General features: G+C 46.9%; 1 protein-coding gene across 1 annotated transcript in view; it reads right to left on the reverse strand.

Moving 5' to 3' along the window:
* The window catches only part of LOC137658695 (acid phosphatase type 7-like), a 141567-nt gene that overhangs the window by 107426 nt on the left and 20882 nt on the right, over nucleotides 1–13259 (reverse strand). Inside the window, exons 2-3 of the mRNA XM_068393685.1 lie at nucleotides 1580–1736; nucleotides 922–1116 (exon numbers count right to left, since the gene is read on the reverse strand). Coding sequence (XP_068249786.1) covers nucleotides 922–1116; nucleotides 1580–1721 — 337 coding nt within the window. The 5' untranslated portion in view covers nucleotides 1722–1736. The remainder of the gene's footprint in view (nucleotides 1–921; nucleotides 1117–1579; nucleotides 1737–13259) is intronic.

Below are 13259 nucleotides of genomic sequence, written 5' to 3' on the forward strand. Positions count from 1 at the left end.
TAAGATCATTTCCGACTGCGCCGAAATCCTTAAGATGCAATAAAAGATATGGTCAGCATTATTGACTTTATCATCAGGCAAGGTACAGTCATGCACACTAAAATGATCAGCGTCAAAATGATTAATTTTTCTCATTTGAAGAATGGATATTTCTATATTTTACTGTCCTATAATTTTTGTAATTAACAGGAACAGTAGTTATTGTGTTTTAATATGTTCAATCAACAAGACATTTTGAGTTCAAACACTTTTCATGGTGAAACCTTTCATAATTAGCTTTTCCTCCCTGTCATTAAGGCTGTTCAAGTTATCATTAAAAAGAATCTTAAGTTATTGAAGCTGATTTCATGCCAGAACCCATTTTTCACCAATAACTCTCATTAATTTCAAAAGAAAACTAAAAGGAAATTTCAGTTCAGTATATAAGACAGCAATGTATTCTAATGAACAACTGAAGCTTAACTAAACACTATATGAATATGTATCATATACCTATCAATAATACTAGTGAAAATAACTTTAAACCTTGTGGTAGCCTATAGGAAAAATTCCTGCATGGCGATCTGTTGGACGGGGGTTTGAGAGCAACACAAGCTTGCTAGTTTCTTGTAGTGTTTGCAACCTTACTTATAGAACTACCTGTCGAGTCATCAGCAGCCATTGCTTGGCTCTCCCTGGTCCTAGCTTGGGTGCTGATCATATGTATATGGTATGTGGTCAGTCTCTAGGGCATTGAGCTGTCCCTTAACTCTGCCATTCATGAGCAACCTTTAAGAGTGCTGTACATACTTGTGAACAGTATATCATTATCATTATTACTAGCTAAGCTACAAGCCTAGTTAGAAAAGCAGGATTTTATAATTCTAAGGGGCTCCAAGATGGAAAAATAGCCAAGTGAGGAAAGGAAATAAGGACACTCACTATATCTTGTATTGGGCAGCAAATCTTTTAGAACTACCCTATGTATCCACATAGTTCTGTGTTCCAATCCTCCATCAGTAAATTTGGTAGACTTTCCATAAGCTTTCAGTCCAATGTTTTCAATACCATACTCAACTATTGACAAAGGAGTTTCACTTGGAGTTACCCATGTAACCACGATGTCTTGGTTTTTTTCTGCAAATGAAAAAGAAACATCTCAAGTCCACAATTTGCATTTACAAATATTTGGTAATAACAGATGGACTCTGTATTTACAATAAATCATTTTAGTTGGCAGGATTAGAGTTTTACTAGTACAGGATTGGAGTTTTTACTAGTAAGATCAAGTGAGGTAAACTAATGATAGTTTCCTGCTTTTATAAAGATTGCACAAGTGTTAAACTAACTCTAGAAAGGAAAATTCATATTTATCCATAAGTGAGATCAAAATAATACAAAAAAAAATCCATGATGATTAAACAAGAACTAAAGCAAATGTCCAAAAAAATAAGTTAGAATCTACAATGCATTTTCATACTTTTTTATCCATGTACAGTACAGCAAAGTACTAGTATTTTATCATACAGCTCAATCACTCTCATGTACCCGCATAAAAACTGTGCCTTACATTAGTATACACCAAAATGAGATCTCTTACCTCCAACAGCAATATGGATTTGTTGTGGTTGGAAATCTTCAATTCCCAAAGAAACACTCTCTCTTGCACTATCAATAATGGCCAGTGAACACGAAACACTCCCTATTGAAATCAGCATCAATATCCATAAAAGCTTCTCCATGGCTCCTGAATGTGTCTGAAATAATAACATGGTAGTGAAAATTACCATCATACCAATTGAGTATGCTACCAAGCCTCCAGGGCAAAATAAAGCAAGTCAAAATTATTTATCTACTCAATAATAACATTGAAAAAAAATTATACCAAACATTTCTAGACTGCCTAAGACCAGTTCAGTTGGTAGTGACAGCCTGGCTAAATGAAGATTTGTAAAATGTTCAACTTCAATTCACAGTCTTATCTATAATTTCATTTTAAGTCATTTCTGAATATGTGTGTGTGCTTACGTATTTTGTTATGACAATTCTTGTCTTTTATTTTGTACAGCATAATGTATATTTGTCTTTCAAGATAAATTTTTGGAGTCATGAGTTAGGAAATTATTTGCATCTTTGGAGTTTCTTTGGCCTGTCTTTTATTTACAAGCTAACTGTTCCACATAAGTGGTGTCTGTAGAAAAGCAGGATATATCACACATTAACTTGTGGTTTCTTCCATATAGACTGTGATTTATCTATTAATCTACAATATAGTACTAAAGTAAGGCTAGATATTTAATCTACCCATTCTGCTATTCTATCTAGGTTAAACTACCTAAGAGGAAGTCCTTTGTCTTATGCTTTTCAGACTCTTCTTAAGTACTTTCATGGAGATTCTGAACTTTGGAATCATAACTTTTCCCTGGTGATCAAGCATTGTTTATTAAAGTACTTAACCTTAGCTAAAGCAGGCTGAAAACTCTGAAGATCAGAAGGGTTCAATAACTGTCTAGTCAAAGGCTGCAGATAATCATCTAGGGCCTAGGCAATCAGTATTCTTGCAACTGCTCAATGAAGATTCTTATATGAAAAGTTACATTCTTCTCCATGGTGGAGTATATAAGTAATTTATCTTCATCAACTAATTAACAGTCAGCATTCACTATTTAATGGTCAGTGCTGACATAAAGATACAGTACTACCAATGATAACAGATACTATTTCTAACAGCAGAAATTTTCAGCATCCTTTAACCTCCCAGACTTAAAGTAATCAATAAGTTACTCTCTCAGTCAGGCAAGAGGCTGAGACCCAAATATAACATGTTTGGAAGTAATTTGTATTTTTCCTAATGATACAAGCCTGCAACTATTTATAGCGGATATTACTTTCGGCCAAGCTGAGGGACAAGCCATAAGATTTTTAGCAAGGGTTAACCATCCACCTGCTAATTAGCGGGGTGAGAAGTGGGGGGGGGTTAGTTTGCTAACCTGCTCACTCACACACCTGGGCAGAGGTCGATAGTTTGCTGCTAAAAACTTGTCCTTACCTGGTTTTAAAAAGGCTAAAATAATGGCTAGTTCCCAAACACTTGGATAACTATGATCATGCCATATTCTATGAATAATGCTTAAAATAAATAACTTTGCATTAAAATGTACAAGTTTAATCATTGCATATGGAATTCCATTGGGTCCAGGGGCTGTATCGTTACAAGTAGCAAGTGCGGAATCAAATTCTCTTTCAGTAAAAGAATTATATGACTTCCCTTCCTATTGTAAAATTTTAATTGTTCCGTAACCGGAATACAAACCACGCTATTTACAATAGGGTTACCTTTTAGCGTAGCTGAAATGGCGAGCCATTAGAATTTAACGAGGGTGTATTACCCCCGCGCTAGTTAGCGGGGGGGTAGGGGAGTGGTAGCTAGCTACCCCTCCTCCCCCTCACACACAGGTGAATACTCACTTTCACTTTTGGCTCGGACTGTGACAGACGTCTCTGTCTTGGTCCTCTCTTGGCAGCCATTGTTTGTTTGTTTGTTTGTTTGTCTTTACTTAATCGCTTACTTTTCATTTACTCAATATATATTTAAACATGTTTTCATGTTTGTATATATATTTGAGTATAGAAATAAGTAAGTTTCCTTTTCAGATTTGTGTGTGTAGTGTACGATATCTACGTGGAGGCCTCGGCAGTTAGGCCACCACGGCGTATTTTATGGGTGGCGATCGAGTTTGACTTATGTCTTTCTCTCTCTCTCTCTTGAGGTCGTTCACCCTTTTACTAAGTGTTACTACGCCCTTGTAGCCTAGCTTCCTTTCCGTGTGGGGGGTTGCTACGCCGTACGTTTGTCTCAATTAGTTATGAATCTAATTGTAGTTGTTTTTTGTTTTTCAGCTTGTAGAACGATTCCTTTCGGGGTTTTCGTTCTTTCTTTAGTGTTCATTCATTTTTAAATTACATAATTACATAGTTACATAATTATAATTGTTATAATTCTGTTTTGGTTACAGCTCTCCTTCCGCGAGTGTAAGTGGTTGTGAGGGCACATGCCTGTTGTGTAATTCTTGTTCCTTTCCCTCGGGATTCCTCTTCGGAGCCTTCCCGGGGGAATGAATGTGTACTAATATTATTTGTTTTATTTTTTTACAGTTACCGATCTAGTTCGTTTCTGTAATATAGTAACGGTGTGAGCTGTCTGGTTGAGTCCTGGGGATTCGGCTGTTGCTGCCTCCCCCCTTGTATTTTCGTCAGGGGCGTGTCTCCTTCTACTGGAAGTACTCCCGTGACGACGGACAGCTCTCCAGTTCATTTTAAAACTCTCAGGAGGCTTGCCTCCTTGGGCGGGTAACTTTGCTTCCGAGGGAAGTTTTTTCCTGTCCAGGCTTGAGTTTTTCCCCTTTTGGGGGGTTCTTCTCTTGCCTTTTTTTCGTGCGACTATGCTCTTAGTGCTGAGCGGTCGCACCTGCAGTTTCGCTCAAGGGGCTGGGCAACTGCAGGAGCTCCTCTTCGGAGGATTGCTCCTTTTAGGTCAATGGCTGACCAGTCTCTTCCACGAAGTGTTTCTCTTTTGTTCGCGAGAGAGTACACTCATAGAGACTCCTCTTCGGAGGTTTCTTCTGTTGCTGTTGCTGTTGCTGTTGCTGTTGGCCTCCCTCGCCGTAAGGCCCACCGTCCGCCTCGTCGTAAGGGCCTCTCATCTCCCTATAAGGGTGCTTGAGGCGCCTTTTTGGATCTCCGTTTGCAGCCTACAACTCCTTTTTCTCGATCTTCCGCCTTGGTGCAGATGGACAGCAGTCTGATCTCGTCTTCCGACGGGCAACGGTCTTCCCGACGGACAACGGTCTTCCCGACGGACAGCGGTCTTCCGACGGACATCAGTCTCCCGGCGGACAACGATCCCTTCGGGGCAAAGGGTTGCCCCCACGGGGGTTCTTCCCTTGCGTGTCAGGGTTTCCCTGCACGCCCTTCTGCTGTGTTCTCTCCTGCTCCTGCTCAGTGTGAGCACACAGGCGCTCTTCTGCTCATCAGCGCTCTCCTGTTCGTCAGCGCTTTCAAGATGATCATCCCTGCGGTTCCTGTTGGTTCCTGTTACGCGCCCTGTGCGCCCACGTTCGCCCTCGCGATCTAGAACTTCGGTTCAGGTCGGGGTCAAGGACTCTTCTTCTTTGCGCAGGCTTCCACGCGTAGCCTTCTGCTCGTCAGCGATCATCAGCTCGCCAGCGATCATCAGCTCGCCAGCGATCATCAGCTCGCCAGCGATCTTCGGATCGCCCACGTGTGTTACAGCCAGCACGCCAACGTTCTCCAACACTTCTGAAGGAACATGGTTCGCCAGCTACTAGCTCACCTGCGCATTCTGATCGCCATCGCGCGACCCTCAACTGCGGATGCTGATCGCCATCGCGCAACCCTCAACTGCGGATGCTGATCGCCATCGCGCGACCCTCAACTGCGGATGCTGATCGCCATCGCGCGACCCTCAAACTGCGGATGCTGATCGCCATCGCGCGACCCTCAAACTGCGGATGCTGATCGCCATCGCGCGACCCTCAAACTGCGGATGCTGATCGCCATCGCGCGACCCTCAAACTGCGGATGCTGATCGCCATCGCGCGACCCTCAACTGCGGATGCTGATCGCCATCGCGCGACCCTCAACTGCGGATGCTGATCGCCATCGCGCGACCCTCAACTGCGGATGCTGATCGCCATCGCGCGACCCTCAACTGCGGATGCTGATCGCCATCGCGCGACCGCACACCTGCGGATGCTGATCACCATCGCTCGACCCTGCGCATGCTGATCACCATCGCGCGACCCTCAACTGCGTATGCTGTTCGCCATCGCGCGATCGCCCACCTGTAGATGCTGTTCTCCATCGCGCGACCGCCTACCTGCGCATGCTGATCGCCATCACGCGACCCTGGCATGCGGATCACCATCACGCGACCACCATCACGCGACCCTGCGCATACTGATCACCATCGCGCGACCCGGCGCATGCTGATCACTGCTCGCGATCGCTCACCTTCGCATACTGCCCGCCAACGCACGATCGCTCACCTGCGCATACTGCTCGACCTTCGTGTCGGCATAACACAACGCGCCATCGCCAACCTGCGCGTTAGCGCTCACCAGCTCACCACCGATCGCTTGTTGATCCATATCGCCAGCGGTCCTCCTCGCCCACGCGGCAGATGTTTCCTCGCCATCGCGCTAACGCTTGCGTTCGCCGCCTCGGACTCGCTCTCATCCACCTGCCCACCCTCACGACCGCTCGCCTACGCGCCCGTGCAACCGCGCGACCACTTGCCTGCGCGCCAACACGCCCACATGCCTGCACGTCTACGCTCATGCTCTCCAATGTTAGCCCACGCGCGACCCAACGGTTTTTCCATCGCGCGGACGGATGGTGTTCCGTCGCGCGAACCTACAGTGTTTCTTCACACAAATGTCGGCTTATTTCTTGCAGTATCCATTGCTCATCTATGGGTTATCGCTCGCCGACCACCAGGAATTTCCGTCGCGCGAGCTCCAGGGCAATTGCGACCACGATTCCCAATGGGGTTTTCGCAGCATGACCAACCTGGCGAGTTCTTCTGGAGCGTATTTCCAGAACACGGCCTCACCCCGTAAACACAGAGCATGGCACTTGCAAGAATAGGAGAAACTTAAGGGAGATCTGAGCAACACTCCTCTATTCCTGAACCTGGGTTAGCCCCTCCCCGTCATTCCCTGGAAGGATTTTTGGCGGGGGGCTTTCCGTTCGAGATTTCTCCATCGGACAAGGGGTGACTGCTTACCTCTTCCTCTGGGAGCTTACCAGGTTCTTTCCCTCCTCGGTTACGGCCCGAGGTTTGGTTCAAGGAAGCTACAGGAAGATCAAGGGTACTTTCCTCCTCTCGAGCTCAGGCACCTTGGCCTTTCGTCGTTAAGTATCTAACTGGCGGACAAGCTCGATGTTGTACCATCTGGACGCGCTGACTGAGGGCTTCCTTCGGGTGTCTCATCTGTGGAGGTCGACGACCTCAGACACCCTTCCATCCTTGAGAAGAGTTTGTTTGTGCCCAAGGACAGAGACTTAGACAGCTGCTGTGAGGAGTAAATCGACTCCCGGTTTCACTCCTCCAAGGCGCTTTCTTCCAGACTCTGCAGGGCTCCAGCGCCCTTTTCTTTCAACCACGTCGGCCTAAGTTATCGGCTACGACAACTGGGACAAGGTGTCCAACTGCAGTTTCCTCCTGTCAGGAACAGATGGCACGGGAGACTCCCCCGGGGGGGCATAGTCCTAAAAGGAGTTCACGAACTCTAGGATTGCAGGTTTTTCGCTGGGAGGATGCTTAAGGTTACTCATCCGAATGACAGCTTCCCGATGCCCATTCCCGCACAATCTCTGTGATTAGCCAAGGATATCGCGCCTGCCGTCTCTGTCAGCGAATTCAGTGTCTCTGAACCTCTATGCCATAGCATCAGCAGAGTTGCCCGGTTGGGCAGAATGATCCATACCTTAGGCGAAGGTCTTCCTTAGGATCATCGACGGCTTCACCCTCGGCCCCCTCAGTCGATCCTTTCTTGTAAGGAAGGATCTGAGAGGGGATGTCCATAGTCGACCTCTCAGCCCTGATCAAGTTTGTCTAACAAACTTCGGCCAGCGTAGACCAGCAGAATCGATCAGACTGGTAACGAGGCGACAGGACTCCTTAAACCCTGGATCGGAAGGACGGGTACTTTCAGTTTCCATTCCATCCATCTTCCAGGGTGCTCGTCAGATTCAGCCTAGACTGCAAGTATTCCTGCTTATGATGTAGTGTGGCTATCTCGCCGTGGCATAGCAGGTTTGTTTCCCCAGAGAACTCTCCCTGCCTTCCTCTTGGCCGCTCAGGTGCAGGCTTCCGCCTCCTCTGCTGTTTGGAGGGCTGGTCAACTCCGGTAGGCTCGGGTTTCGACCTTCTTCAGCGCCGGGACAAGCTTCCAGATGCTTACCATGAGTGTGGGCTCATGGTATTTTGCTTGGAGCCTTCTCTTCCTCTGCCTCAACATCTGGAGTATCTGGCCATGATATTGAGTCAACGGCCTTACCACGTTGGAAACCCCGCTTCTCGTCCGTCCAGTGAGGTTAAGCAACGTCGGTACTTGGATGGGTGACCACCTGGGGACGCCAGATTCTGTTACCACATCCTCCGAGCCTTCCTTTCGGTTGACTGTGGCAATACTGAGGAGAGTCGCAGTACCTGTTCTCAGTCAAGCAGAGCTTTCAGCCCTACCCTGGAACGTTTCCTAGTTCTCCTTTCCTCTTTGACCCGTCTATAGTCCGAACGGTCGCCTCAGGATAAGTTCCATGTGGGGCGATCCAAGTTCCGGTGGCTTCAGGCAATGTTTAACCGGACTCCCTGGCCCTATAGGACCAGCGGAACTATTAGACCTGCAATGGGTGTTGACCTATGGAGCCTCTTGATGGTAGTGGTTATTCTCGTCCTTTCCCCACACTCTTGATGCGGTTCTCGGACTCGTCAAAGGAAAGGGGGGGGGGCATGTTCCGGTCCAGGCCTATAGTCTGGCCCCTCTTCAGATCCTACAGCTCCTGCCGAGTCACCCCGTTGCGCGTCGACTTCATTCTAACCAGCAGGGGACGCATTTTCACACCTTCACATCTTGCAGTAGAGATACCGGGATGATTGAGATTCTCTCAATACCACCATCGGCTCTCTCATTCCAGGCAGGGGAATGTTTCTCTCAGACTATCCGAGCAGAGCCTCGTAGAGAGAGTGTACCTGGGGGTCTTTGACCTTGGGTAACCAGCAGGTGCTGGTCTGGGGGACCTGATTGCGACAGCTTGGAACCTCAAGCTTCCGCTATTCTTCCCCCCAGTCTCAGACCCCGAGACTCTGGCAAGATGCATTCCGGTGATGGTGGGACAACTTCGACGCCTGCGTCTTCCCTCCTTTTTGTCTGTGGACAATGGGTCTCAACAAGACCAGGTTGTCTGTCAACCTTTCAATGGGAGAGCTCCACTGGGACTATGCGCAGAACGGTTTCTGGACCCTCTGCTTCCCCTGACGGAACTCCCGGGAGAGCTTCTCCCACGGCGCAGACTACTCAAGCAACCACACTGCGACATCTCTCCCGAACTGGGGCGTCGCTTCGGCTTCATGCCTGGAGACACTACGCTTCCTCCTCAAGAAGAGACAACCCGCTACAGTCGCGGTACGGAGGTCGCGTCATCTGCGATAGTCATCCACAGGGGTCTCCCAGGCAAAGTGAAGAGTCTAAGGTGGTTGGTGCCGTGGGAGATATACCTCTTCCCTTGAGGCCTCTTCTCCAGCAATAACGGTCTTATTGCCTTTCAGCGGGAGGAAACTCCTTTCCGCTCTCGGCAATGAAGCCTGTCGCTCAGCCTTTCCCTGACCTTCAGGCTTAAAGGAATAACTTTTTCCTGCCCGCTGGATCTATCCTCGCTCATGCGAAGCTACGATCGTCCCTGCCCTAGTCGGAGGAAGACCTCCAACTTGGAGCATGGCTCGGACTTTTAGTCCTTTAAGAGATCTTCTCAAGACCCTTTTACGACAGGCCTCGGATTGTATTACGCCTTGGGTCTTCTGCTCACTCTGGCCACGGCCAGTGTGTAAACAATCTTCTTGGTCTCTTACTACTCCCCCCTTTCTAAGGAAGAGGGGAAGGCAACATTCAGGCTCGCTCCTGAGTTGTTGGCTAGACTCAGAATCTAAGGGTCCCGGCCCTTCGGTCCGATTCATTCAAGATTTTGAGTCTCCATTCTGTGTCTGATGTCCCAAGACCTTCTCTTTCTTGCCAGTAAAGGAATCGAGAGGTTAGCGCTGGGAACAGCTGCAGTTTGTCCTCAGTTGCAGCCGATTTGGGAACACTAGGAGGACATGGGGGGAGAGTCACCAGTATACCTCTTCAGCCCGGACTCAAGGACATTCATCTCGACCTGTCTCCAGACCCTCCCCCGTCACGTCGCCCTACAGCACGATGTTGGTTACATCACAACGTCCTTCGCCTTCGAGTAATACTACTCTGTGACGCAGGTGCTACAAGCTGGAGTCTGGAAGCGTCTAATGACCTTCGCAGCCCGCTTCCTGCAGGGCGTGACCCACAGGAGTCTCGATACGTTTTCTATCGCTCTGTGGTGGCTACACAACAGCTGGTCTAACCTCAGGCTCCTTTTTGGACAGGTAGCAGAAGGTTGAGGGCATTGTTATCAGGTTTTAGTCTGCATGAACGAAAGAAGTATGTCTGGCCCTTACTTCTTTCTTCATCATCCCCTCTACGGGGAAGCAGCATCCTGGTCTCTGCATAGCTGACCTCGAACCTCTGCAGGTAAACCATGCTTCCTTGTGTTCCGAGTATTGAGTCAATACTTTCGCGTCCCCCATACCCTGACGAGGTGGTATTGGGAACGTCCTAACCCAGGGTTCCTTCTGGAACTCCAGGTCAACTGCCTAGGACGGGTCACACTTCTTCCTTCACACACAAGCTTACGTAGGCCACATGGTTCCTTGCGGAGCAAGGAACTTGTGAGGTGCAGGGACTCCTTTTCTCGAGTGCGACTCACTCGGATTCTGAGTCCCCGGGTAAAGCCAAAGCCAGTATGGCTGGGGACTTTCCACCCTTCCTAAGGGGTAAGTCACCCTATTGTAAATAGCGTGGTTTGTATTCCGGTTACGGAACAAATGACAAATTCGAAGATAATTTGTATTTTTCCTAACCATACAAACCTTAGCTATTTACACATATTTGCCCGCCAGCCCTGTCCCCCAAGACAAGTCCTACCTCTAAGTGAAACTGAGTATTCACCTGTGTGTGAGGGGGAGGAGGGGTAGCTAGCTACCACTCCCCTACCCCCCCACTAACTAGCGCGGGGGTAATACACCCTCGTTAAATTCTAATGGCTCGCCATTTCAGCTACGCTAAAAGGTAACCCTATTGTAAATAGCTAAGGTTTGTATGGTTAGGAAAAATACAAATTATCTTCGAATTTGTCATATTTTCTCTTCCTCAATACTCCTATACTGGTGACCAGGAGCTGCTACACACTTGCATGATACATTTAAAAAATGATCAGCCAGGGCATTGCTAACATCATTTGCTTCAGTCACATACTGACCGTTCACCTTCAACGCTGGTGGTGGGTTTGGGGTAAATTTGCCGGCAATCTTTTTTATTTTCCTCCATACAGAAGATGGTGGTGTTCTACTGTTGACTAAGGAAACAAAAGATACCCAAGATTGGCGCCTAGCTTCTTTCATGGCACGACGGAACTGTGCTCTACACTTTTTGTTTGTTAAATTTTCCTTAGAACGATATCTACGCAATCTAGTCAAGAGATTTCTGGTGGCTTTGTGCAAGACAATTAATTCTAAAGATCACCACGGGACTGGTCATAGTTTGAATAATCCTGTAGTTTTGGGAATCGAATTGACTCCTGCTGTATGGAGAGTTCCATTCAGGAGGTCTATGGCATCATCAATACTTTCAAACTGCTCTGCACTCCCCTCAATTTCACTAAGCTCACAAAATTCAACCCAGACCGCCTTGTCAAGATTCCATGGTGGCGATCTCTATAAAGGTGCACCATTGTTAGTGTTTATAATGATTGGTGCATGATCACAATTATGCCAATCACCTAATTTCCTCCAATCAAAATCAAAAAGGCAGTTAGAGCTTGCAATTGAAAGGTCAATGCATGACAAGATACTTGTCTGAACATGGAAGTGTGTGGGCTCTCCTGAATTGAAGAGTCCAACATCCTCGTTTTCCACAATTGATGATATGAAATTGCCCCTGGTGTTTGCTAAAACATCACCCCACAAAAGATGTCTACTAAAAGGTTGAGGGAGTTGTTGAATCACCTCTACTAAATTATCATGCGATATGTTATCATTTGGAGGCAAGTACAGTACACAGAGCAAATTGTATATTTTCTTCCTATATCAATCTGTAGAACCACTACCTGCAGGGGTGTGTGGATGGACAAAGATATTTGAGGAACATTTCGACGAACGTATATGAGACTTCCGCCATGGCTCCCTACTTCCTAGATCATATGGTGTCCTCTAGCTGAATATATTCATGAGGACAAGGGGTATTAGCATCAAGCTTGCTCTCCTGAAGACATATAATTATGGGGGAATGCTTGTGAATTAAGAGCTTAAGTTCTTCATATTTGGCCTTTAAACCCTGACAATTCCATTGCAAATGAAGGAAAAAACAATGCTTTATTTTTTGGAAGAACTTTTGGATGAAGTCTTCCCATAAGAGAGGGTCTTGATAAATTGGGTTTTGTATTTGTTACTTTCTTTTTGTCCTTTTGATCTAATTGTTGAGGGGGATGGTGGACCTCAACTTGAATTTCTGATTTATTTAAATTTTCTTCTAGTTGATCAGAAACATTAAGACAAAAATGACAAATTCGGAGATGATTTGTATTTTTCCTAACCATACAAACCTTAGCTATTTACATACGGTTTACTTTCGGCGTAGCTGAAATGACGAGCCATTAGAATTTAACGAGGGTGTATTACCCCCGCGCTAGTTAGCAAGGGGGTAGGAGAGTGGTAGCTAGCTACCCCTCCCCCCCCCCACACACACACCGGTGAACTGCTTCACTTCACTTAGAGGTAGTAGTTGCCTTGGGGGACAGGGCTGGCGGGCAAATATGTGTAAATATCTCCGAATTTGTCATTTGTTCCGTAACCGAAATACAAACCACGCTATTTACATAGGGTGACTTACCCTTAAGAAGGGTGGAAAGTCCCCAGCCTTACTGGCTTTGGCTTACCCGGGGACTCAGAATACGAGTGAGCAGCACTCGAGAAAAAGAGTCCATGCACCTCGCAAGTTTCTTGCTACGCAAGAAACGTGCGGCCTACATAAGCTTGTGTGTGTGGAGGGAAGAAGTGTGACGTCCTAGGAAGTCGACTTGAAGTCCTTTAGCTGGAATTCTAGGCTAGGACGTTCCTAATACCACCTCGTCAGGGTATGGGGGACGCGACAGTATTAACTTAATACTAGGAACACAAGGAAGCATGGTTTACCTGCAGAGGTTTGAGGTCAGCTATGCAGACAACCCAGGATGCTGCTTTCCCCAAGAGAGGGGAGGATGAAGAGAGAAGTAAGGGCCAGACATACTTCTTTCATTCATGCAGTCTAAAACCGGATAACAATGCCCTCAACCTTCTGCTACCTGTCCATTAAGGAGCCTGAAGTTAGACCAGCTGTTGTGTAGCCACCACAGGGCCGATAAAAAACGTATCG

Source organism: Palaemon carinicauda, chromosome 19 (assembly GCF_036898095.1).
Source record: "Palaemon carinicauda isolate YSFRI2023 chromosome 19, ASM3689809v2, whole genome shotgun sequence".
Taxonomy (NCBI): domain Eukaryota; kingdom Metazoa; phylum Arthropoda; class Malacostraca; order Decapoda; family Palaemonidae; genus Palaemon; species Palaemon carinicauda.